Source organism: Cynocephalus volans, chromosome 4 (genome assembly GCF_027409185.1).
Source record: "Cynocephalus volans isolate mCynVol1 chromosome 4, mCynVol1.pri, whole genome shotgun sequence".
Taxonomy (NCBI): domain Eukaryota; kingdom Metazoa; phylum Chordata; class Mammalia; order Dermoptera; family Cynocephalidae; genus Cynocephalus; species Cynocephalus volans.
Genome location: NC_084463.1, coordinates 29,030,541 through 29,054,947, shown reverse-complemented (window position 1 = coordinate 29,054,947; position 24,407 = coordinate 29,030,541). Strand labels below are relative to the sequence as shown.

At 46.5% G+C, this 24,407-nt stretch overlaps 1 protein-coding gene across 5 annotated transcripts in view; it reads right to left on the bottom strand.

The window, feature by feature from the left end:
• Positions 1-256: 256 nt before the first annotated feature.
• Positions 257-24,407, bottom strand: part of NTM (neurotrimin) — a 387,328-nt gene continuing 363,177 nt past the window's right edge. For 2 of the 5 annotated variants that reach the window (XM_063093473.1, XM_063093472.1), the window contains 4 exons: positions 20,414-20,548; positions 17,717-17,837; positions 13,348-13,499; positions 257-357 (listed from right to left, as the gene is read on the bottom strand). In XM_063093473.1, coding sequence (XP_062949543.1) covers positions 257-357; positions 13,348-13,499; positions 17,717-17,837; positions 20,414-20,548 — 509 coding nt within the window. Of the gene's footprint in view, positions 358-5,216; positions 5,250-10,541; positions 10,578-13,347; positions 13,500-17,716; positions 17,838-20,413; positions 20,549-24,407 lie in introns of all 5 variants that reach the window. The other 3 variants (XM_063093469.1, XM_063093470.1, XM_063093471.1) reach the window with 3 other exon arrangements.

Genomic DNA, 24,407 nt, shown 5'->3' with positions numbered 1-24,407 from the left:
TTCTTCCCATTTGGGAAAGGAAAGAAAACTCAGCTGTGACTAAATCTCTGCAAGGCAATTTTCAATTTCCTTTTTTAGACTCTTTTTTTCCCCCAAAGTATTCTTGGTTCCCCTCCCTCGAATTTCTGTCCCATTAGGCTTTGTGTCTCCAAATTTCGTTGGAACATGTCGTATTTGTTGCTGTCGGTGTTGCCGTTGCTGTTGTGTGGGTGGTGCGGGGGCGGCAGCTGTCCCCGGTGGGGAAGTGACACTCACATCAAAATTTGAGGAGCAGGTGCAAGACCAGAAGAGGGAGCAGCCAGATGCAGCCCGCCCTCCTCAACGTGCCGTTGCTCACCTCGCTGACCACGCCGGGGCCTGTAGAGAGAACACACTCGTCATGGGCCTCCTGGACAAATGGCCTGGTCTGCTGCCATCAGGCCTTGCCCTGGGGAGGCAGTCCTCTAAGGCGTTTCATCTCCAGCATTAGAAATGAACTTTCTATGGCTTTGATCCAAGGATGCACACTATATAAAGGGAAGCTTCCCCTTGCAAAAAGAGAACATGAGGCTCAGGTCAAAGTGTCCTGGTGGCCATTATCCCTTTACTGCATCCGTAACATGCTAAGGCCATGCTTAGGGTCAAATTCAAGAAGGTGGCAAGCTAATTAATATCCTACATAGAGCCTCAGTAAAGTGAGACCCAGCCTTGTCTGCACGATCACCCAACCACTTCTGAGCACTGCCTGCCTGAAGCCTGCACATAACCCTCCAGCTGCTCAACCTGTTTTTCAGGAAAGGACCTGTTGGACTTAGCAATCTGTCTGCCTGCTGCTACTGCTGCATCAGCTACAGTCCATTTGGTCATTCACTCTATCTCAGGGCAGGGTGCTGGGGTTCCACCTGGAGCACTGGGCTCTTCCCCATCTGGATGAGGTAACAGCAAAGCTCAAGTATCATGTGCCTGAAAGGCCAAAACCAGCCCATGTGAAGTGTAAGGTAGGATCAACTAAAGAAACAGGAGGTCTTGGCTGTGTATGTGGATGTAACTGGAGAGGTACTGGACACTGAGCTGTGGAACCTGCCCCACTGTACATCTGCGGGTAGGAGATAGAGGTGTATTTCCCTGTGAGGCACACAGCAACCTGGCCTGCGAACAGAAACTCTGAGATGGAGCAAAACACAGGAGGCAAGAGAACTACAAGGGCATGAAATTCCCAGCATCTTTCCTATTGTTTTGAAACGAGCTTTCCAGCTACTGCAGCCCTTGTGGCCAAGAACCCCTTAACAGATGGAGATATGATTCACGAACAGTACCTGAGTTTGGATGCCCAGATGAATTAGATACCTAAGGAACCAGGGCACCCTCTCAGATTGGACCTGCTCTGGCATGCTATTTGCATGGAATTTAATGGAGGTATTTAAGACTCGTGGCCTCACTAAGTTCATGTCCACACAAGGTCGGGAATAAAGAACAAAGCCAGAGCCTGCTCGCCTGACTTGGATGCTCAGCATTGGAGACAATTCTAGCTAAAGCAGATTGGAATCAAATCAGGCTTCTTGATCTCATATGGGATTATTCCATCAAGTCCTAGAACTCCTGGCCTGGAGGCACTGTACATATGATTTTATTTCTTAGCCCTCTGGGATACACCTCTGATAGTCACAAGTTTGATATACAACAAGTCGTCCACCCTCATGCTTCTGTGATGTCTGGTTTATAGTCCTTCCAAGGCCAGAATTTCCTGGCAGTGCAAGTCCCTGAGCGGAGAAGCCCCAGGAATAGCTATTCTGCTCCCTACCCTGCAGGGAGGGGACCTGCTGGGCAATACAAAACTGAAGGCATCTATGCTGGGACAAGGGTGACAAAGAAGCATTCCTGTCAGCTACCGAGAATGACATTTCAACTGCAGAGAGGCTTGTCCTTTAGGATCAATTGCTAATTGGTCGTGTCTTCTAGAATCTAACTGCTCTGTTTCTATAAGCCACCATCAGGAGTTCTGCTGTCTATACAGCACATTCTTTGGAACCAAAGGAGAGAAGCTGCTCCCTGGGCCCTTCAAGAGTGAGAGGTTATGTGTCTCTCCTCTGAGGAAGTCCTTCCTGACTGGACCATTCTAAGACCCTTCCTTCCAAGACCCTTCGTGTGCCTGAGGCTGAGGACTCTAACATGCAGGTTGTTTCTGAGTTCCACTGGCCTGCTGGGAGCTGAGTTCCATGCTTCTCCTAGGCAGAGTTAGTGCTCACATTCCATCTGCACGTGTGTGCATTGCACAGGATGATTCCAAAGTCGTCCTGCAACTCACACACTCCGCTCCTGCAGGGCACACAGCTGTCAGCACACAGCTCTTTTTCCCTCTCATCCTGTCGCTACCCTGAACACACACACACACAGCTTTGAAGCCCACACCCCATTCATTCCTACGCCCTCCCACCACCTCCTCCCTGCCTGCTCCCTGTCCCTGGCTAGGAAGATGCCGTGTGGTAAATTCATGGGGAACAAACACCATTCCCTGCATTTGGATGCTCTCTCCTCTCCTGCATTGCTCCTTCCAGGGCTGACCAGCCTGCGGAACTCTCCAGGGAGGACACAGCCAGGTATACAGTCCAGCAGAGGCCTGGCTTGGTCACCATGTGAGAAAAGGCTGGAAACCTTGTTTGCAGGCTGGGGACTGTGCTGCTGGGGAGGCGCCATGAGCTGGCACATGCCTCCTGTGGAGCATCACAATGGCCCAGCGGCTTTGCCAGGTGCTGCTCTGGTAACCCGTGGTAGGTCTCATTGCTATGTCCCTCACAGTTCCTTTGTGGCTCTGCTGCCTGCTGGGAAGCACCACAGAGAGCCTGGAGGGCCGGGTCCCGACCCACTGTGTCAGAAAACTGTTCCTACAGAAGACAGAAGAAGGCCACCGAGAGCCTGACAGCGCATACTCGTGCTTGCAGCATGTCCTAGAACGGCTCAGGGCCTTCTGCTGGGCCTCCTACTCAGGCCCGAGGAGGGGCTGGAATGTCTGCGGGTGACCATGTCCAGCCTGCCTGTTGCCCCCCCGACACACACACACTATCTCGCCTCCCATGACCCCGTCTGTCTCTTCGGCACATCTAGGAAACCTGATCTTGGCAAAGCTGGACAGAAGGAGAAGGAACAGGGATAGCCCCTGAGGCAAGGGACCACCCCCCACTTCTCAAAGGAGACAGCCTGCATCATCTCACTTTTCAGTTCCCAAACAGCTCACAAACTGCACCTTGCCACCGGCAGCCTTGACCCTTTGAATTATTCTTTATGCTTATTCCTGGGTAATGTTCCTACACTTCCAAACTTATCATGCTACTGATCTATTTGAATACTCCATCCTTAACAAAAATCCCAACTTCTTGGTGGAACATGCACTACATTTCACAAGCTGCCTGCTAGCTGCCTCCTAGACTCTTCCTGCTGCACCTTCTCAGTGTCTCCCACCCTGTGTAACACAGGCACGTGCATTCACACAGACACACATGCGCGCATGCAGGCACCCTCTAGCTGTATTCTTTTTCCCCACCCTCACACACTCCACCCCTCTGCCTGAAATGTTCTTCATCCATCTCACTCCCATTCCTTGTTCCAGCTTCTGTTTCAGCCTCAGTCACCTCCTCCAGGCAGCCTTCCTGGACTTGCTCAGGTTTGCTTGCTCAGCACCACACATATCCTGCTATTAAAATACTCATTGCCCTGTATTATAATTCTCTGCATTTGCCTAACGTATGTATTTCCTCCTCTATGCTGGAAGCTCCTTAAGGGCAGCGTCTGTGTCTCCCTGGACCATGGCAGGTGCTTAATAAAAGTTTGTTGAAGGAAGGACGGAACACTGGTTCATGCTGTCATGTCCATGTTTACTTTGTCTTTGTGTTTTTCTTTCTCTTAAGATTATACTTCGCAAAACAAAACAAAACTAAAATAAACCAAACCAAATACAAAACAAAAAAACTCTTCCTACCTTTCCTTCTGCTTTACCTCAATTACCTCTTCCAAATCCCCATCCTCCTTTACTTCAATTACATCTGATAAAAGTCAGTGAAAATTCCTGTGCCTGAGCAGATGTCCCCACAGAAGCCATGTGGATTAGGACTTCAGATAGCGAGTTTGCAGCTGGACAGGTATCACAGCATGTCGGTGGCATTCACGTAGGAAATGAGGACTACTATCTCCCTTTCTCCTATGTGGAAACTTAAGTTCCGAGAGTTTAAGTGACCTTCCCGAGGTCCCTTGACTTCTGTCTCCAAATGCAATTTTCTTCCTCCTACCTCAGAGCTACCTCTTCGTGTAACTCATGCATCTTCAGAGAACAAAGAGAAGAGGCAGCAAGGCCACAGGGCTGCCCCAGCTGGGCACTGGGAAGGTGGGACTGCAGAATGCGGCTGGCCTGCCCCACACGGGCCAGCCCACAATGAGTGCACGCCACGACACGAAGACCTTCTGTCCAGGCAGCCATGATCACAGCGTCCTGGGCACAAGGCCCTCTCAGAGCCGGTCTGGCCAGGGTGACATTTCAGCCCATCTGCCTGGTGACACAGGCCACACAGATGAGTCTCTGTTCCCCCATCCAGCCACGCCTCTGCTCCACATTGGATGCCTTTATTGCCTCCATCTCATCAGAGAGCTGTGGAAGCCTAAAGAGACTAATTACCAGGACAGTTAGGGTCCCAGAGAGCTGTGATGAGTGTCAATTATCCATCGGAAACATCTGGCAGGAATGAAAGCCTCAAATAAGATGCATTTTATTTGTAGTCAAGTGACTCACCCAAGAACCTCCCCTTTCCTCCCAACTCCCCTCCCTCCTGCCACCTCCAGCTCTGAGTTAAAGGAGGGGGGAGAGAGAGAGTGAGATGGGGCAAGCAAAGGCAGCATGCAAGGCCAAAGTCTAGGAAGATCATCTTGTGAGGGCGTCGTGTGCAAGGAGAGAGGCAGCCTGGTGCAGGAGCCCAGAGCTGGGCTATTCTAGGCACTGACAGGTGCTCATTAGTGCCGCCAGCAAAGAGAAGTTAGACTTCTGTAAGTGGAAGCTACCTAGGAGGACGGGATGTCCTTGGGGACAGGGTTAATCTAAATTGACACAGAGACGGCTCAAGGTCAGGGGAGGGATCCCTCTGGGCTGCTTGCTGGGGTTAGCTTAGAAAAGAAGGCATCTTGGAGGAAGGCAAAGAGTTTTACACTGCACATCCCCACCAAGGCAGCAGCTGCTGGAAAATAAACATACCGACCTTTCCAAGGGGTCAGGGCTGTAGTTTTCACTTCTACAAGAAATGAAAAACAAGCCGCCGTTAAGGGAGAAAACAGTCGGAGGCCCTCGCTTTGCCCTCATGCAGTTTCGGGAAGGAGCCTGCTCCTGGCCCAGGAGCATACCTGGGCCTCTTACACTAGTCCCCTCTTGTCCTGACAGCAGACAAATCCTCAGAAGGGACCCTGATGGTTTTCTGGGTCAGCCAGTTGCCACAAAAGCTGAGTTTGGGGCTGGGAGAGGTTATGAATGACTGTCAGACTGCACCACAGACTGATGCAAAGCCTAGTATTGGAAGAACAACTTTTCTCCTTTGGTCCTCAGACTATCTCCTAATTAGTTGTGGAGTCTGTAGGCCTTAAGTATAATTTGGCTAATACAGATGGATTTATACTATAGCCATTTGAATGTCAGTGCCCATGCTATGTCTGAAACAGAGAAGTATGACCTGCATTTAGCTGCACCTTTTAGAAACATGGGTGAGTTGGCTCTCACATGCCAGAGGAGCCCAGGCCTTTGCTCTTTGACTTCTCCTGAAGAGTCAGAAAATAGCAAGCCAGCCCCACAGGGCTTCATCTCTATGGGGCAACCCGAAGCTGCCATGTCACTCTTGCTGGGACTTCCCTGTAGAAATGCTGGGATGCTAGCTCCTCTCCACAGACTAGACCATGTAAGATCCACATTTCACCAGGTTCCAGCTCTCAGAATGATCCGCAGAACCTCCCCACCACTTCTGCTCATAGTAGATGTCTTCTCTGGCCTAAATTTGTAATGACGTCTACTCTTTTGCTTCCCTTGTTAGCTACAGGCCTCTGCAGTTGTTCACCCTGGATACAGACAGAGTGGAAATGTCATTAAAGCCTTTACCACCAAAGTGATACCTCCTTCACAGTCTATGCTGTCTGAGCAAAGGTCATCAACTATAGAAAGAAAGACAATCTAGTTATGACTCATCCTAAACTCAACTGAAACATTCGCTCAAAGTCAGATGAATGCATACCTGTGCATTCAAGCCCTCAACCTGTTCTTGAAAGACACCTGACATATGATGTCCCTCTTGATTTAAGTGGACATTAGCAACCCTAAGGAGCCACCCTGAAGACATAAAAATGTGAGGGACAAATCACACGTTTTGTGCTTGAAGGACGATCTGATGTAAAACCAGAATGGTAGAAAAGAGCTGGCAGCGACGACACCATGCTTCTGTGTGTTCAGCAAGAAGAGTCCCTTGGAGCACTCACTGGGCCCTAGAGACCAATCCAGAAGTTATGGAAGGGCTATCTTCATGAATTGTCGCGTTCAGGTAGCTCTGACTTATGAGTCTCTCTGTGGAAGAAGAAGGGTGATGAAGGGAGGAAGGGCAGTGTGAGGAAAGACTTGGAGAAACAAAGCAGCCATACGACTTTTACCCCAAACCACCAGCAATGCAAATATAAGGGATGTTTGCGGAAGGGTGGTCCACAGAGTGATGGTGGGTGCAGGTTCAGACCACGCTGGAGGAAGGACACTGGGAAGGACTCCATTTGGCAGTTGGGACTGTCAGAAAGACAAGTGCATTGAAAGCACGAGCTCCTGCTCTAGACAGCAGGAGACATATTCTGTAAGACAAAGGTCTGAAAACAACCTCAGCTTAATTGTTCACATCCAGCTATTTTTTTCTCTGAATCTTCAACGGGCAAGAAAGTCAACTCTATGTGTCAGCTCTATGCGTCCACATAGGTAAAGCACAATTTGACATTCATTCCTGAACTTAGCAAGAGCTCTGTGCCGGCCTTTTCTAGGTGCCAGTGTTTCAACCCTTCGGGTTAACTACAGCGTCCTTCCACCCTGCTTTCAATCCACCCTAGTGAGCTGGAATTGCAGCCAACATATTGTTTACATTTACTCTAAACACATCTAGCTGCACCCCAGCCCATCTCATTTGCTTTGGTACTAAGAAGAGATGTAGAAATGTTGACGCTGTCCTTAGCCAGGCCTGACATGCTATTGTCCAGCACGTGTTGGTCCAGCTTCCAGAATAGGCACCTTGCTTAAGCCTCCAAAGCCAGTGCTGCCCATAAGCTCAAGTCTTTGAGTGACACCTTGGCTATCAAAAAAAAAACAAACAACTCCAGAAAATCCAAGCATGCGCTTTCCTCACCAAGACCATCACTGAAATTTAATTGTTCTATTTGTTAATGATATTAACAAGAAGCCAGGCAGAGTGGGAAACTATGCTAAAAAGGAAGAAAAAGAAAAGAAAGGAAAGAAGGGAGTGAAGAAGGAAGGAAGGAAAGAAGAAAGTAAGAAGGGAGGGAGAAAGAAAAGAAAAAGAGGAAAAAAAAAAAAAAAAAAAGAATAGACTCACCCCTATGCCAAGTCTCCAAGACAATGTTCAATGTCTCTGCTTAATCCACAAAGCGATCTTTTTGCCAGCACAACCAATATTTGTAGCTGAATCCAAGCACCCCAGTAAGCACATTGTGGCTGGCAGATTCTAATGGGCAGAGGAGGGCTGGTTTCATGTGAGGATGGATATGCAAACCTTCTAGAAAGAGGGTGAGGACATTTTTTTTTTTTTTTTTTGCACCTTCTCTTATTTAGACACACATATGCCATAGAAACACTTACTGCTGGGTGGTTTGGCCTAATTAACTGTCTTTAATGCTTGGCAGGGAAGAACTGATCATCTCTTCTGCTGCAATTGTTTCTTTTTTATACACACAGTTTACTTTAGTCTCTCGTTCTTTAATAAATTGGTTTCATGGCCACTGTGAGGTTCATAGACATTAATCAGCCAACCTGTCCCAGCTTACTGATACCATCGGATCTGACTTAATGCCTAGGAGATAGAAGACGAAGGGCAGTGGACGGGAAATGAACGGCCATGGAGCTGCTGAGCTTGCCCATGAAGAAGTTCCATGAGGGATGGTGGCACATCCTGAGTCCTTATTTATCACTGCGGGAGTCCTGCACCACCAAATATTAATACGAGAGGGTGACATGCAATCTGTTGTGTTTGCAAAAGGGAAGCAGGAAATACTTCAGTGTAGCAGAAAATGCTGAGGAGGAATGAAATTCTCTTATCGAAATCCTACGAGCCCATCCAGATATTGGTTAGCAAAATAGCTTTGAACTTCTCTTAAAGCCAAGTGTTCCCTGTCAGTGGAAATCCATGCATTTGTATAAATATTTCCTGGTATTTTTGAGATAAGATGAACATAACTTGGGCGTATTCCCTGGGAAAATAGGTAGCTCTCTATTCTGTTGGAGACTAGCAAAGGAGAGAGAAGAGTGAAATCAGATGAATGAGGCAAATGTGCCCAGGTGCAAGGTCTGATCCTCAAAAATATTTCCGGTTGTACAAAAGACTTTAGCAGCTATGCTGCAGACCACATGAATCCAGCTGTCAGAATATTCCAATCTGCAATGCACAACTGCTGCCCTGCCCCAGTCCCCAGCTACCAATGAGAAGGTTGCTGGAGTGATGGGCAAAGCACATCCAGAGAATCAGAGTAGAAAGCTGGCAGAGGGATCCTGTCACCCCATCTCATCAGTTCATAAAAGGGGGAGTGGGGCAGCCCAGCTTTGTCTCAGCAGGTGGAGCCTGACCAGAAAGCCTCCTGCTCCCAGCCCCAGGCCCAGAGACCAGGTGACCTGATCTGCGTGTTTCATTTTGTTTCTGGTTGGTTTTGTTGTTGGCTTTGGTGTGGGAGATGTCCCCTCTATCGGCCGGGTACGCCTTTAATTGAATGCTAGCTTGTTAGAAACTGCTACCTGAGTTGTAAAAGCTCCTATTTCCTCTCAGAGTGAAGATTGCAGCGGTCGGATTTGCTCAGCACCTTCTGAAAGTACCTGCCTACCATCATCTGTCTTAGCTCCGGTCTCTCTCACTTCCCATTACCACCTATGCTGGCCCCCTTCCTCATGCAATCTACTTTAGATCTGTGCCTGCACCTCACAAGGGGTTCAGTAAACACAAGTTGAATCCTATGTCACATCTGAGTACTTCCATTGACTTCACTTTTCCTCTGTTTCTTTGTTTCATGGCTCTTCACCCTGGTACTACACGTCACTAAGGTGAATAATGCAGGCCTGACTCTTCATGATAAAAGTATTACTCCTCGTCTGTCAAATGGCTCGCGGTATAATTCATTGCTTTCTCTCTCCTCCTCCACCTCCCAAGTCGAATGCCACCCTCCGGCGGATGACAGTTTGCACAGCCAGAATGGATGAACAGGACGGCTGTGGGTGAGGTGGGAAGAGGGAGGCCGGGGTTGGGGTAGAAGGTGGGGAAGCCTGTCTCTCACTGTCTCCGCAGCTGCCTTCCTGCTGGGCTGGGGTCTGGCCAGGGCTGTGGCGGGTGCCGTCTGCAGGAGACAGCAGCACACAGGGCACACGTTTCATGCTGTCACTGGGCCCACGTGCTCCATCACGGCCTCAGTGAATCCCTCACACTAGGCTAGTGGATGTCGAGAGACTTGGAAGATGTGCAGAGAGGCCAGAGAGGCCAGAGCTGGGCATGCAAAAGGGCTTGGTGTGGTGGATGCAGAGGTCTGGGGAGCAGGGTTGAGCAATGAGTTTAATGAACCTGTGACATTGCACTGAGAGGAGCCCCTGCCTTTTGGCTCACATCTGGAGATCCAAAATGCACCTAACAGTGTGCAAAGCCTTTTAAACATGCTTTCTCAGCTGGAACGACTCGGTGACGCAGGTAAGGCAGATCAGTTACATTTTATAGAAGAGCAAATGGAGTCTAAGTAAAGTTTAGTGACTTGCCCCTACAGACACCTACCAACCGTCACTCTAAACTAGAACCCAGAGGCGACCCCTCAAGAGCACCGCTGTGGGCAACCTTGCACACCACACAGTGCCTGCCTTCCTCTCTTGGAGCACCCCGTGTGGACCAGTGGATGCATCTGATGGAGACTGTGAGTCATCACTACATGGCGTCTGACTCTGGGGCTGACTCTTGTTATGAAAACTGCTCAGTTGGCTGGAGTTGTCTTCCTGTGGGTTCAGAGTCACTCTCTTAGCCTCTTGTCCTCCTGCTGATCTCTGGGCTTTGAGATTTTAATGACATGTTCTTCTTTCTCCTCCCAGCCTTCCTGGGGAAGTGTGGGCAAGGGACCAACAGAGAAAAGGGAGCTCTCCCTGGAGTTTCACCAGCTCCCAGTGACTGCATTAAATAGCCTTCCACAGAGCAGCCTTCTGCTAAGCAACTTTACAGACAGGAGCCTCCGGTAATGCACAGCGGGGAAAGCAGGGGGAAACAGGGTGCTGGGTTAGAGGAGAGGGGAGGGAAACAGACAGCAAGGAGGATACTGACCTTGCAACAAAGCTGAGCTTGTGGGCTCATTTAGTTCTAAATCGGGTGAGGGACACACAGGAGAGAAAAATGAAAACAAACACATATATTATATACAGTAGCTATATATTTGTCATATATAGTTTGTATACTGCCCCTTACAAACATTGCTGGAGGAATGGATAAATCAAAGAAGACACACAAACGAAAGATGGTAGGATGAGGTGCAGCAAGAGAAACATTAAATGCTTCATGTTTCTGTACTTGGATGCAATGTTAGGAAGTACAGAGGTGGCCACTCCCTACATTTTCCAGTGCAGATGCCTTCACTCTTAGTTTGTGCTGGGCTGGGGTACTGGTCTGATAACCAAGGACAAAATCCCCTTTCCAGATGAGGTGTCACGCTCACATCCCCAATCCTATTGATTCACCTTGGGAGGTGAGGTTCAGGAATTTCTGACCCCATGGCACCGTGGTAGAAACAAGATCCCCTGGAACCACATGAGTCAAGAGTATGGGAACAGAACTCTCAGAGTCTCCTGCAGGTCCTGCAGTCTTAGAGATCAGGTGCTCAGAGCCCTGTTGGTTTGTGATGGGAAGGACTACCCTATCCCTATTTGGCTTAAGTACTCCCAAAGATACTGACCTTGCGAGTCTCCTGCATCAGAATTTCTCAGTTTTTAATGTCTAGGATGCATGGAGAGGGGGTTCAGTTTATGCACAAGTTGATGGCAAAATAATGATAATGGAGCTGGCTTTCTGTAATGCTATAGGACAAAGAAGTTCACCTAGACGTTTGTATATTGACATAAAGTAAACATTGCTTTCCAATCTGCCCTTAATGGAAAATCCCCCAATGAATTTGTATTTGTCAAAAGGCCTCATCGACGGTGAGCCTCTGTAATGAGCTGAGGAGCCACGATAACATCTGGACTAGCCTTGGCTGGAGCCAGTCGGTTGGAAACTCTTGTCTCACACATTGTTGGGATTTTACTAGCTCCACGGAGCTGGGGCACCCGTGCAGCATTTCTGTGATGGGCTTCTCAGGAACGGCCTTTCAACTGAGACTGAATAACTGAACTGGTTTCTGATTGACCACATTTGGAAAATGCTGCAAACTTTATCTCGCTCTTAGAGATTTAGCATGCTAAGGCTCTGAGACCTCCTGCATTAAAGAACATCCCCGCATGAGCTCCACTTAAACTCATTTGAATACATACTATCCCTTTCAGTGTGCTTTGTATTTAGAGTACTCTGGACTGTAGAGAGCTGGCAGGATGCACAGGGTGAATGCTGACATTCCCGGGCGATGGGGAGGGTGGCTGGGGGGAAACGGGAGGTCTAATTGCCATGCCTGGGACTGCTGAAAAGAGCCTATTTATAACACATGCTTCACTGTCACGAACACCAGCTATTTCACTCTTAAAAAAAGTTTTCTGCTTTTCCCTATTCTCCTCTTGAGATGGCTTAAGGGGAAGAGGTCAGGGAATCAGACGGTAGTGACAAAGCTGGTGGCAAAGCCATTTCATGCGTCCAGATCAGAAGAGAGAAGAGGTCAGAGCAGGAGGAAGACTCTGCGACAGGGAGGAGTGTTCTGGGAGGAGGCAGGACTTGGGAGGAGGTGGAGAGGAAGGTGCGGGAGAGCCTGAGGCTTGCGAGGCGAGGGACACGGGGGGCGTTCCTTTCTAGTCCTGGCCCTCTTGTCCTACAGACAGATACCTGCCAGAAAGCCGAAAAGGCCTGATAAATGTGAGGGGCACTTAGAACCATCCCTGAGTGACAGATGCCAGACAGATCAATCACTCTAATCACAGCTCTGCCCCTTCTGAGCTGCCAGCTCCAGGATCAAGGGCAGCCTTCCCCTTCCCAACCTGTCTGGATAAAGCTGGACTTTATTTTATGTGCTGGGCAGAAGGTGGGAGGATGTGATTTGGAAGCAGAGGTGGCACACCGGAGCAGTGCACAACCCTGCATGGAGCAGGGGTGAGGCTGGGGCCCTGGTGGCTGTGGGATTATCTGAGAGTACTCAGAATAAGGGAATTTATGTTCTTGCCAATTGCCTGCCTCATTCTCCCCTGTCCTCCCACCACGTGCAAGAGTGCTTGCTGACATTGGGGACTGGGAGAACTGATTTGAAACATGGTGGGGTATGGAGGGATTTGCCCAAAGGGCAAACAGAAATTAATCCTGTGGCCTCTGATCTGCATCCGCCAAGGGACGGCAGCCATGGATGGATGCCTGGAGTCCCACCTGATGGAACAGTGGGGAACACAGGCTCACAGAGAGGCAGGAGGCTGGGGGTCTGCAAGGGAGCTTGTGTACTTGCTTCTGGCACCAATACTGCAGCCAGATATGTAATAAAGGGATGACGTCTTCATGTCCCAGTAGCTGCAGGAAGTTTCAGAAAAGGGTATATGTTATGCTAAACCAGTGAACAAAGTATTAAAACAGTAAACATCCCTCTTTGGGCTCTTAACTATTTTACCAAATTATAATCCCCATCGTCAGTTTAAGAGATATCACTGAGGAAAAAAAAATAATAAATGTCATTTTCAGCCTCCCAAAGTCCTTTTCTCCAGTCTCAGTATTTTTCCCATTATAGAGTGAAACACGAACAATCTTTTTCATTTTCCTCTCCCCCCCATATCTACTTACTTTCATACACGCACTAGTTTTCTGTCTCTCTGTCCCCCTCGCAGTCCATCTGACTCTCTTCACTTACCCCTGCCTAACTCCCCACCCTCCTCCCAGCTCCTCCCCTCCACGTGACCCGTCCCCTCTTCACACACGCTGTCCCTTCACGGCCCAGCTCAGGACACCGTCTCACCAAATAGTGTGATGCTGGCATTGGTGTGGCCCAACTTGTTGGAGGCCACACAAGTGTAGTTCCCATAGTCGTGTTCAGAGACATTGAAGAAGATAAGTTTCGAGAGGAAAGGTCTATTTTCCACTTTGACCCCCTTCTTTCCTTCAATCAGTCTGAGACAAACGAGAGACAAAAAAGGAGAAAAAAGGGGATGGTTATGTTTCTCTCACAGGAAGACCAGACTGCAATCAAAGGTCTTCTACTTGGCCCCTCCTGACGTCACTATGGCCACTGATTGTCCCACTCCACCGCACCATAAGCTCACACACAATGTCCAGGCTAGCTGTGTTTCTGTTTTTATGAGTGTGCCTAGAGACACCCCGTCCGCATGTGCCATGTCCCCGCACCAGTGCTGAAGTTCTCTGAAGGCAGGTGCAGCCTCTTCTACTGGCTTTGTGGACCTGTCAGTCATACCACAACGGATATACCGTGCCAGCTGTGTGACATTCAGAACAAAATTATTCTCTTAGTTGGTGCTCCCCAGTGTGGACCTGTTTGATTCTGATGATGGTGGTAATGAAGACGGCAATGGTGACAGTGGTGACAACCATGAGAATGCAAACTTGAGCTTCAACGAGAAGGGCAGCCTGAGGGGTTTGGAAAAACAAGGTTTTTCAAGCACCTAGGTAACAAAATTTCTCCTTAAGCATTCTGAAGATGATACTTAATTTTTGAGTACTTGAGGCATTCTACAGATGATACTTAATTTTTTGACTGTGAAAGGAGAAAATAATCAGGGATCATTTTCATATCACGGGACTCTGAAAGGCCAGTCCGGTCTCCCTGAGGAATCCATCAGGGCAGCCCAATATGCCACAAGGGCTCGTGTTGGTCATAGGAGCCACTGAAGAAGTGGCAGAGAGTGGGCAAACGTTAGATATACTTATTAGAGCCATGGATGCTGTTACGAGGCAGAGAGAGGGCAAGGGGAAAGTTGCTGTTGGGGTTGGGAGGGCCATTTGCTCTGACTTAGGAGGTTGCTAGAGCAGTTCCTCTTATAGCTGTGGGTCTAACAGAAATGTGAGGCCAGCTTTCTTCTTCTGAAAACTCTGAAATTTCCTATGTCAGAAAATGAGCTTTAAGTCAACCTTTTACTTTCCCAGAAACAGTTTGTATTCCTTGCCCAGAAGCCGATTCGACCCTATAGGAAAGATACTTATTATTGGGATAAAAAGCCCTTCTTAATGAAGGATCTCAGGGCCTGCTGGAGCAGGACTGGCTGCGAGTAAAGAATGTCAGGGTGGACACGTACTGGAAGAGGCTTGGGGACGTGGATTGGGGCAAGTGGCTGGTGTTGGAGTCACCAAGCCCAGAAAGACAGTATTCGAGGAAGACAGAGAAAGTGGAGCCCAGCAAGACAACGATGAGAAAACGCCTTGTAGACGATCTAATGTTATTCACTATAATGCACCTCTGTGGAGTTAGACACAGAGGGCCCCTGCCTGTCCCCGGGCCACATTGTGTTTCTGGCATCAACGGCAGCTGCTCTGTCATCACCCAATGTCTTTGTCTCAGTGGGTTACGGAGTGATTCTCTCCACTCCCAAATTTACAATAACCTTGATCAGAAGAGAGAGACAGGTCCTGGCTTACATTGTCACCGATGTGTGTCTTCAAGTGTCAGAAGCTGGATGGGAGGGACCTGCCTTATTTCTCATTATGTGGATTTTCCTCTGGGAGCTTTCCTCTCTCAAAGGCTAGGGGCGATACACTGACTGGAGTCCATGGACTTCATTAAAATGCTAACACTGCCTAAACAGGATGAGGCGTCCAGATGTGCAGCCAGAAGCCCCTTTTGTATTTCCAGCTTGTTATGTGAATATTCATCCTCTAGGGGGTGCTCTCCAGAGAAGTCTATACATGCCAGCCACCGGGAGGCTTCTGGGAGCTAGTCAGTGTATTGACCCCATCTGCCCTTCTGAAGACATTCCTGGGATGGGGAGGAAGCCTTCACATCAGAACCATGCTGTGAATTGGATTTCATCTCTGTAGTGGGGAGATACTTACCAGAGGCAGGTTCCTGCTGGACAGATCCAAATATCTTTAGCTAAAAACAGTGGAAGGGGACCAGCAGCTCCTGGAATGACACACCCCCGCATCCTGCACTGCTACTGGGCTTCAGTTTCTTAAAGAAGCTGTAGGCTTTTCATTGGCTAATGTCCCTGCTGGGCATGTGGCCCTTATTAAGCGTAGCATTTCATTTCCTCTCCCCTGGATTGATAAGATACAGCTGCATGCATTGACTGGCATCAGTATGTTGCCAAAAGATTTCTACCCTAAATTTTGAGAAACCTGCCTGTCCCCACCAGGTAGACTCCTTTAATTTGTCATGGAGGTCTGCTCATCTCATGAAGACGGGAGATGGGTTAGAGCTGTCCTCCACCCAGGCAGAGCAATGTGACCCCAGAGACCTGCTTGTCAGAGGTTGCCTGGCAGCCTTGGTGACACATTACATTGTCACCGACGTGACAAGGACCTCAGAGGCAGAGATGTTCTTGTCAAGCCAGGTACCAGGAGAAAAGACAACTCCGCTCAATGGGAGAATGCTGGAAATAAATGAATGAGGTGAAAATGGAAAGCTGACCAAAGTCAATTGAAAGAGGAAAAAAGAAGGAGCCCCGAGAACTCAGACAAAGGAGGCAAGCAGTCTTCCTGAGCCAGGCCCTCTGAAAAGCACCTGGCGACGCGATCTCCCCTTGTCCTGCTGGGGGATGGCAGCACGGATGGCTGCCCTCCTGCCGCAGTGGCTACGCGGGGGAGCATGCCCTTCCCTTCCGCCACCGCTGTCCGCTGTGCTCTACCTTCCTCTGTACATCCTCAGATCCTTCCCCTATAATTTGTTCCTATTTCTGTCCCATGAAGAATTAGGATAACAGGATGTATCGATGACATCTCTAAGACCTAGACGATTCGATTGAAAGCTCAGGAACTGACCCTGCAGCGCTCGATAGTTTTTTTGTTTTGTTGTGGTTTTGGTTTTCTGATGTGGGACCTTCATGCTTCAGTTTTCCTCTTAGTATGATAAGAAGGGCTGGGCAGGGGAAGAAAGGCAAGTTGTCTAAGAAAGGTAACCATGTTTATTTATTGGAAAAATGCCACTTCTTTCTGCTTGATTCTGAATTCTTGAGGGAAGGGCGAACGCCAGATCTATTCCTTATTTCTTTGTCAGTTTGTTTTTCCGCCTTCTGCCTCAGTACTTTCATCTATAAAACGGGCTGGATGAATACAGTACATCTCACCAAACACCGCTGAAATGTGTCCTTAAAAATCAAAAACCACTGCTTCTCATTTGGAAGGCTGATGATAAGACACAATGAATCTGTGACTAAGTGACCTGGTTCTAAGTGCAGGCCAGTTACTGATGCCGAGACTGGAAGAGCTTTTGGTGCCACATGGGAAAGAAGGCAGAGGTTCTGGGGGGTGCGGGCACCAGCTCGCTCCCTCCCGGCCTGGGATTTCTCGCCCCGCTCTCCCTCTTGGAACTGCCCTCTGTCGTTTTCCTTTCTCAGCCTCAGTCATGCCTTCCTCCTCTTCCACCCCATACACCTCCGGGTTTTTCTGCCTCCCCTGCACCCTACCCCCATTTTTATGAAAATGTTATGAACACAGACAGCTCTCGCACATTTATTTGTTGTTCATCCACCTCAAAATAGCTCTTAGATAACAGTAATTGCCGTGTTGCCTGGCTGTGCTGAGCCGCTGCTCCTGCACTGACATGCCACTTGATAACTCCTCGAAATGATCATCTTCAGCAACTCACAACAAATATCCCCATGATGGCTGCAACAAAGGGAAGGAAGGGAAGAGTCCCCTCTCTTTTCTTCTATAGTGAAAGAATAATCTGGACACAAAGGGAGGGCTAAATTGGGTCATGGACTCTTATACACCACTGCAGATCACGTCTGGAAGGATGTGGAGACCCGCCAGCTACAGCTAACTTGTTAGCCACTCCCAGAGCCCCGTGAGCATTTCTAACGCCTTAATGCAAGCCTGAGAATGTGTTAAAAATAGCTTCAGGCAGCACACGTTATTTTCTTGGCCTATAAAAAATTTAGGGGCCTTACAATGCTCCTGGTAGACTTTCCTTTGCAATTTTGCTTACCTAAGGAAATATAATCATTCAGGCCTGTTGATTGGCGAACGATAATTCTGCATGGTGACATTAAAAACCTAGTTGAAATCTATTAATATCAAGGAAAGACCTGTTTGCATATTATTCTCTGGTATAGGTAGGAGGAATTCAGAGGGGATTTTACAGGAGTTCATTTGCAACCATCTAAAGTCAGACACCCAGAGGAAAAGCTTTCTCCTTCTGCAGGTGGGGCGTTTACCTTCTGTCATCCTTGTACCACTGGAATTCTGCCGAGGGAACTGCTGAGGCTTCACACTGCAGTGTCCCCTTTTGTCCCACGGGGACACCTGTACCCTTAGCTTCTGAAATGTACGGTGGATCTGCAGAGAGAGGATGTCCCATAGCATTATAAAATGCACTTTGAAACGAGGGAGGCTGCCTCATGCGCGGAGTTTGGTTTCCACTCCCTGCCCTAGCTCTGCTTGCTTGCACTGTCAAATTGCTATACAAATTGTGCCAGAGAATGAAAATATCTTCAACACAGTTCTGGGGAAATGCTTGGTCTTCCTGGCATGTACCGTTTTTGTTCTTCTCTGTACAGAGGCAGAATGACCAGGTATTCAGGCATATTTCCTGTTTAAACTTTTTAACTTTCATAAGATGATGCCAACCCATCAACTCTACACTTCATGGGTCGACAGTCCACTCCTTTAATCAGCCTTATAGAACTGCTGCACACCAGGTTCTTGCCAAAGCATATAACCCCTAACTATTCAATTCCCATCAAAAGCTCAGTTGCAAGAAATAATATTCATGGAGAATTGCCTGAAGGATACACAGTAAAGATCAGTCATTCTTCCGAGTATTCTAAAATGGGTCCCTGAATCCAGACAGGCTGAACTAGACCTATATACTTGGTCTGCATTCACTTGAAGTCTTCACCAAACCACCCTTGACATCCCAACAGTTTGCATGGAAGGGACTTCTGAAAAACATCAAGTTTGCTGCTCTACTTAATGCAGAAAAATTGTACATGGTGGTGTTGACTGTGTCTCACAGTGCTCTATTTGTGGACACCCTGAAGAGAATTTTCTCTGGGGTCTCAATACCAGGAAAAGCAGTGTTTCTCCCAAGCAATTGATTGGCTTTTATCTTACGGACAACATAAATTTTAAAGCACATGATGTTTTCCATCTTTCCTTTAGCAATGTGAAGCCCAGTTCAGGACCTGCACCTAGCAAACTTGCGGTATGCATTTTATGTGCTGTTTTTTCTCGAGCTTTCACTTGTTTTCCTAAATATATTTTTCCTTTGCTTCCATCTCTTCACTTTTTAGGCTTATCTTCATAAAATGTAAATTATTTTAAGTCCTTTTTAAAAAAAAAACTGTGCAAGGTTAAAGAAAAAAGTGGTAACATTGTTATACCTATTTCCTTGCTTCTTAAAGTGCTTCACACCAACTAGGTTCGTATTATAACAGAAATCAAAACACGAAAGTAACGAGTGTGTGTTTGCCCATACACAATATCCTTCCCTTACCTCCACCCCTACCCAAATTTTGAAAGGGAAAGGCTTCTTGTTGGCTGGTTTAGTTCTTGGGTTCTATTCTGTCATAAGACTTCCTTGAGTGTACACAGCAGAGAAAACCTTCAGAATGTCATAGTGAACTGAGACAATGTACATAATGAAGAACTGGGAGGGAAAGGGTGAAAGAGAGATAGAACATTTGGGTAGGATCAGTGTCTGAGAGCATCAGTGGCCTCCAAACTTTTTGGCTTCTGTACCTGTGGAGTATACTAATATTTATAAAGCAAACATATTTCACAGGGCCTGGTTTCCAAAGCCCTACAGTTTCAGGTATAACCTAACTTTTAAAATTACATATAGAAATGTTAAGCTTTCAAAAGACTGGAAACTTTCCCCAGGCTAAATCTCTGTTGTAGATAAAGAATTGTAACACAGCAAAATTGCTGGCTGAAGGACAGATGCCCTTGGAGCAGGTTAACCTAAAGTTACTTTATTGATATGTAAACATACTGAGGAAACTCCTGTAAGAAAAGACAGTACTTGCTAAGAACAAGCTTTTGTTGGTGGATCAGTTTAACCTTTTGCAAATTGCATTATGGAATGTCACTTTGTTATTTCACTGATGTTATCAGCCACTACTGTTAAACTATACTTAGCCATAACTCCCCCTATGTTCCTTTTCTGTAACTTTCTGGCCTGGAGAATAAATACTGAGACAGAACTCCAGTCCTGTGTTAATTTCCCGAGGAGGAATGCCTCTCTCTTGAGGGTTCCAGGAAATTAACACCTTTGGGGTTTCTCACCACTCAGAAGTAATGGGCTTTGAGTAATCCTTTGCATCTCCGTCACCCAGGGGAAGAGAGGTGACAGAGAGTGCAGCATGTACCTCTATTAGTAAAAGTCAAATTTTAAGATACACCCCCTGATATCTGTATGTGTATCTATTTGTATTTAAATTATGTATGTATACCATGTATATCAACATCTATAATTGCAGAAGGATGAGATACAGTAAACACACCATGAACAGAAGTTCTACTGTTTCCTTCATGCACTCTAGCACATGGTCTGGTTTAGAGAGTATGAGGCCCCAGGACAACTGCATCGTGTGAGCAAGTCATGGAAATGCTGGGACTTAAAGATGCATTTATACAAATTACGCATTAAATGCCATTTAATGATCTCCCAGCCACATAAGTCAATGTTAGTATTGTATTAAGTTACTTTTAGCTTTATTTTATTTTATTTTTTTTTTTTTACTGTAACCATTATACCTTGAGGTGTCAAAAACTAGAGTTTGGAATTGAATAAGGCATGCTGCATTATTTCCTGTCCTGAGCCAGCAGATGGCTCTGCTAACTGGCTCTCTGTTGTGGCCATGCTGGCAGGCTGGCCCCTGTACACAGGAGGGTGTGGCGAGACCACTTACAGTTCACGGTGACCTTCACTCTTCGTACCACTGGCGCGGCCACATCATTGGAGGCGCTGCACTCGTAGTCCCCTGACTGCTCCCGGGTGATGCCTTGGATTTCCAAGTATTCGTCTTCACTCACAAAGCCAACCGCTGCAGGAGAAGCAGAAGGTGTGGGGAAAGAGGAGAAAAAAGACCAAAGGCATAAACTCAGAGCATAAAGTATACAATGGTTATGCCTGTAGAGAACTGTGCTACTTGATGTTCAGATGCTCGGGAACTATGCGGGCTCTCCCCCTCCATCTCTTCTAGCCCTTCCACCGCCAACTTTTCCTTGGCTCCCCAATGGACCAGTGGAATGTTTGCGGTCCTAACTGACCTGAGTGTAATGCCTAGAGAATTACTGGACCTTGATAAGTGATTAATAATTTTGATATTTACACTGCCTGAATCATACTGAGCAGTCCAGCTCTGGGATCTGAGTTAGGCCCCTTAACTCATTCTATCTCAAGGTATCATATACACGGAGCCTTGAATGTCGAGTTGATGACTGCAGCCCTGAAGAGGAATCAAATAAAATGCCACACACACACACACGCACTCAGAAACACATATACGCACCTTCCACAAAGGCAGTGGAAACAGTAATACAATATATGTCGTGTTCTGTTTTTAGATTTAAACAATCATTTGTATAGGCAAAAATCAATTTTCTAAACTTTGATCTGCTAGACCTCTTAGACTGTAAAGACAGCCCAACAATGGGACCCCCACTTGAAGCCTAACCATAAGCACAGCAGAAAGCAAAGACTAAGAAGACATGACTGTGAATCCTACTCTGTCACTTAATCATCCTGAGACTCAACTTCTCTAGTGAAAAATTATGAATAATAATAACAACCCTCTACCTACTGGACTCCATACCTGATGTCTGGCCGTGAGCGTTCAGTTATGGAAAGACAAAAACATTTCAGCCTAGAAGACAGATTTCAGAGTTCTCTCCCAGAGCCACCCTGAGCCTTAGCTTCCTTGCTAACTGCTTTCGTCCTGGGTCTATCCTCCGTCATCTGCTAAATGAGGATGATGGGGATGACAATATCACAAACTGGGATCCTTTTAAGAATAAAAGGGGTACGATTAATAATTATCATGGGACAACAAGCATGTGTTGAGACTGTCCCTAGAAACTGAGATACATTTTCCCAGGCATAATATGTATAGCGTCCCAATACCTCACAGGGTTATTTGGAGCAAATGAAAAAGATATATAGATATAGATATAGATAGATAGATACACACACACACACACACACACACACACACACACACACATATGAGAGCACTTTGAAAACGCTCATCTACAGCACACCAGTTGGTTAAGTTACTAATCCTGTAACCTGCCTGGAGGCACAGATTTGGGTAGAGTGAAGCTGTAATAACCTGAGGGGCCCCAGAAAGGGAAGGAAGGGACATTTCTTTCCAGGTCATAAAACCCTCCATAATGCCACATGTTTCTGTTGATCCAGAGCCAGAAAATGATAACTATAAGAATCTAACATAATGCAAATAATGATACATGTGGTATGTAAGTTAGGGTTGTATTTGTTCCAGTCACCATTTTTGTCAAGATAACAACAGTAACAATAGCAATAGCACCAACCACAAAACTACTGTCTGGTAAAGAAGGGCCACTACCTTGTCCACCTCTGCTGCCACTTCTTGGTCATGATAAGTCTTTGCCACCATCCAATAATAGGTCCAGCCTGAGTATTTCCTCATGTATGTTCATGCCATACAGAGCCTATGCTATCTGTGTTCAGAAACTCTCTTGCCGCTATTACCTACAGAAAAGAACAGCCTATATCTATTGTAACAAGCAAGCAAGAAATAACAAATTCATGAGAAGATACAGAAATGTGTTAATAAGTAGAAAACAGGTCCAAAAGTCCAGGATATAAAGAAGACAATCAACATTAATCCACATAGACTCATAATTCCAACCAGTGAGAAACTTCTAATTGTCGCAGTGGCCTTAATTATTATCGTTACTTTATAAGCATCTTTAGGGGAAAAACGTACTAACTTTGATTCAAGGAAGTGTGGTGGAAATGAGGAGAAAAGGTTTAAATAAAGAATTTGTGGTTCTTCTTATGTTGTCGTTGTTTATTTGCTACCAGCCACAGGCCTACATTTGTCAGATCTTCCTCTCTAGAATGCTATAATTACCATGTACAGCATTTCGGAGACCAATGTCACACTTAATATTCCCATTAATTTTAAATGGTAGTCCTTGGTACATATGTGTGGCAATTGGTGTCATATTTTAATTAGGCTTGCCCTACACCATCTGAAATTAATAATAGCTCGAATTACCAATGTAATTTATAAATTAACAGTGCTGCAGCATTAGGAAATAAATTAGCTCTGGACAGCTGTTTTGGATTGAGCTCCAGTGTTGGAGCAGTGACTGGTAGGACCTTGGGTCTCCTGGGAGGCTGTGTATTACACTGCCAGAGCACAGGAACAAAAAAGACATAGGGTTCTCTGGGTCTCTTGTTCTTCACTCCATCTGAAGTCCATGCATCTGTTTTAATTCTACCATCCAAATATGCTCTTGTGTGGCCACGGTGAGATTTACAGGGACCGACCTTTGATGAGTTTGTTGTATGGACACCCAAATGGAGGAGTGAGTTGGGATTACAGACTGAAATGCAAGCACGCAAAATTAAGGTAACCAAAACCAATAACTCTTCAAGAGTTCTGTGGGGACATTGGTGTACTGAGGTAGGTGTAATCTTGTATAGTCCTGTCAGGTGATCTCCTGTAGGGAAGGAAGTTGGATGATCCAGATTTCTGTCACCAGAGGGAGGGGATTTATATCCAAGTCATCTGCAAAAACCGATGAGGCTTGATCTTACTATCTCTGTTCCCCAGGCCAAGTGTAGAATTATACCACAATGACAGCTTTGCTCACCAGTTATAGTGTTAGATGTATACTTTCTGATTAAACAGGGTAATCTGCGTATAATAAAATGAGCATCTCCTCATTTCATCAGCTTTCGTCTTCATTATTTTTGCCTTTGTCTTCACACACTTGGTTCTCTACTAGAGGAATATGTGGCAAAAGCAGACGGACGACCAGTATGTGCACAGCAAACTAAACTCAGAACCACCAGGTTCTGGTGGTTCCTTCCTACAGGGCTGCTTCAAATAAACAGACAAAAAACAAACCCAATAAAAAAAAAAACTAAACTGATATCTCAATTTCTGGAGTTAATGAATCAAGGAAATGTTTCATTTAACAGCATTTGTGCTCTGGCTATGAAATGATCAATGCGTTATCAGTAGTATGAAGAATTTATGAAGAACATTCAGACAAAAATACCCAGATCAAGTGCTAGAGGAAATTCTTGGTTAAGAGACACCAGTGGGGAAGAGGCAAACCACTTGATAAAACCCAATGAAAAGAAACTCTCCACGGTCCATGGCTTCTCACTTATAAGTCTGCTTTTCTTTTTCTAAAGAAAATGCATCCTTGGGTGGAAATGACACTCATTTTCCTAAAATACCCACTTCATCACGATACTGCTCTTCAGATGCTGAAAATGGCTCCCTATTTTCTGTAACATCAAATGCCAGCTCCACTGTCTTATTATCAAAACCTTCCGCAAAGTAGCCCCCATCTATTCACCCAAGTTCATCTTGCATTAGTGCTGTGGAGAAGGCAACGGATCATCATTGCAAAGAGCAAAAGGTTGGGATCAGATAAATCCAATTCTCTACCTTCTAGCTTCACAACATGGTAAGCTACCTCACTCCTCTGTACCACCATTTCTGCACCTGCATGACTCAGTGTAACATTACCTAATTCTAGGGTTTCTGTGAAATACAACACACGGAACTCAGCGGGCACAGTGAGAGGCACATGGCACATTCTCTGTACGCGTAAGCAACTATAACCATTATTATCATCACTACTGCCATGACCACAACCCATAAGCCAGGCCTAGCT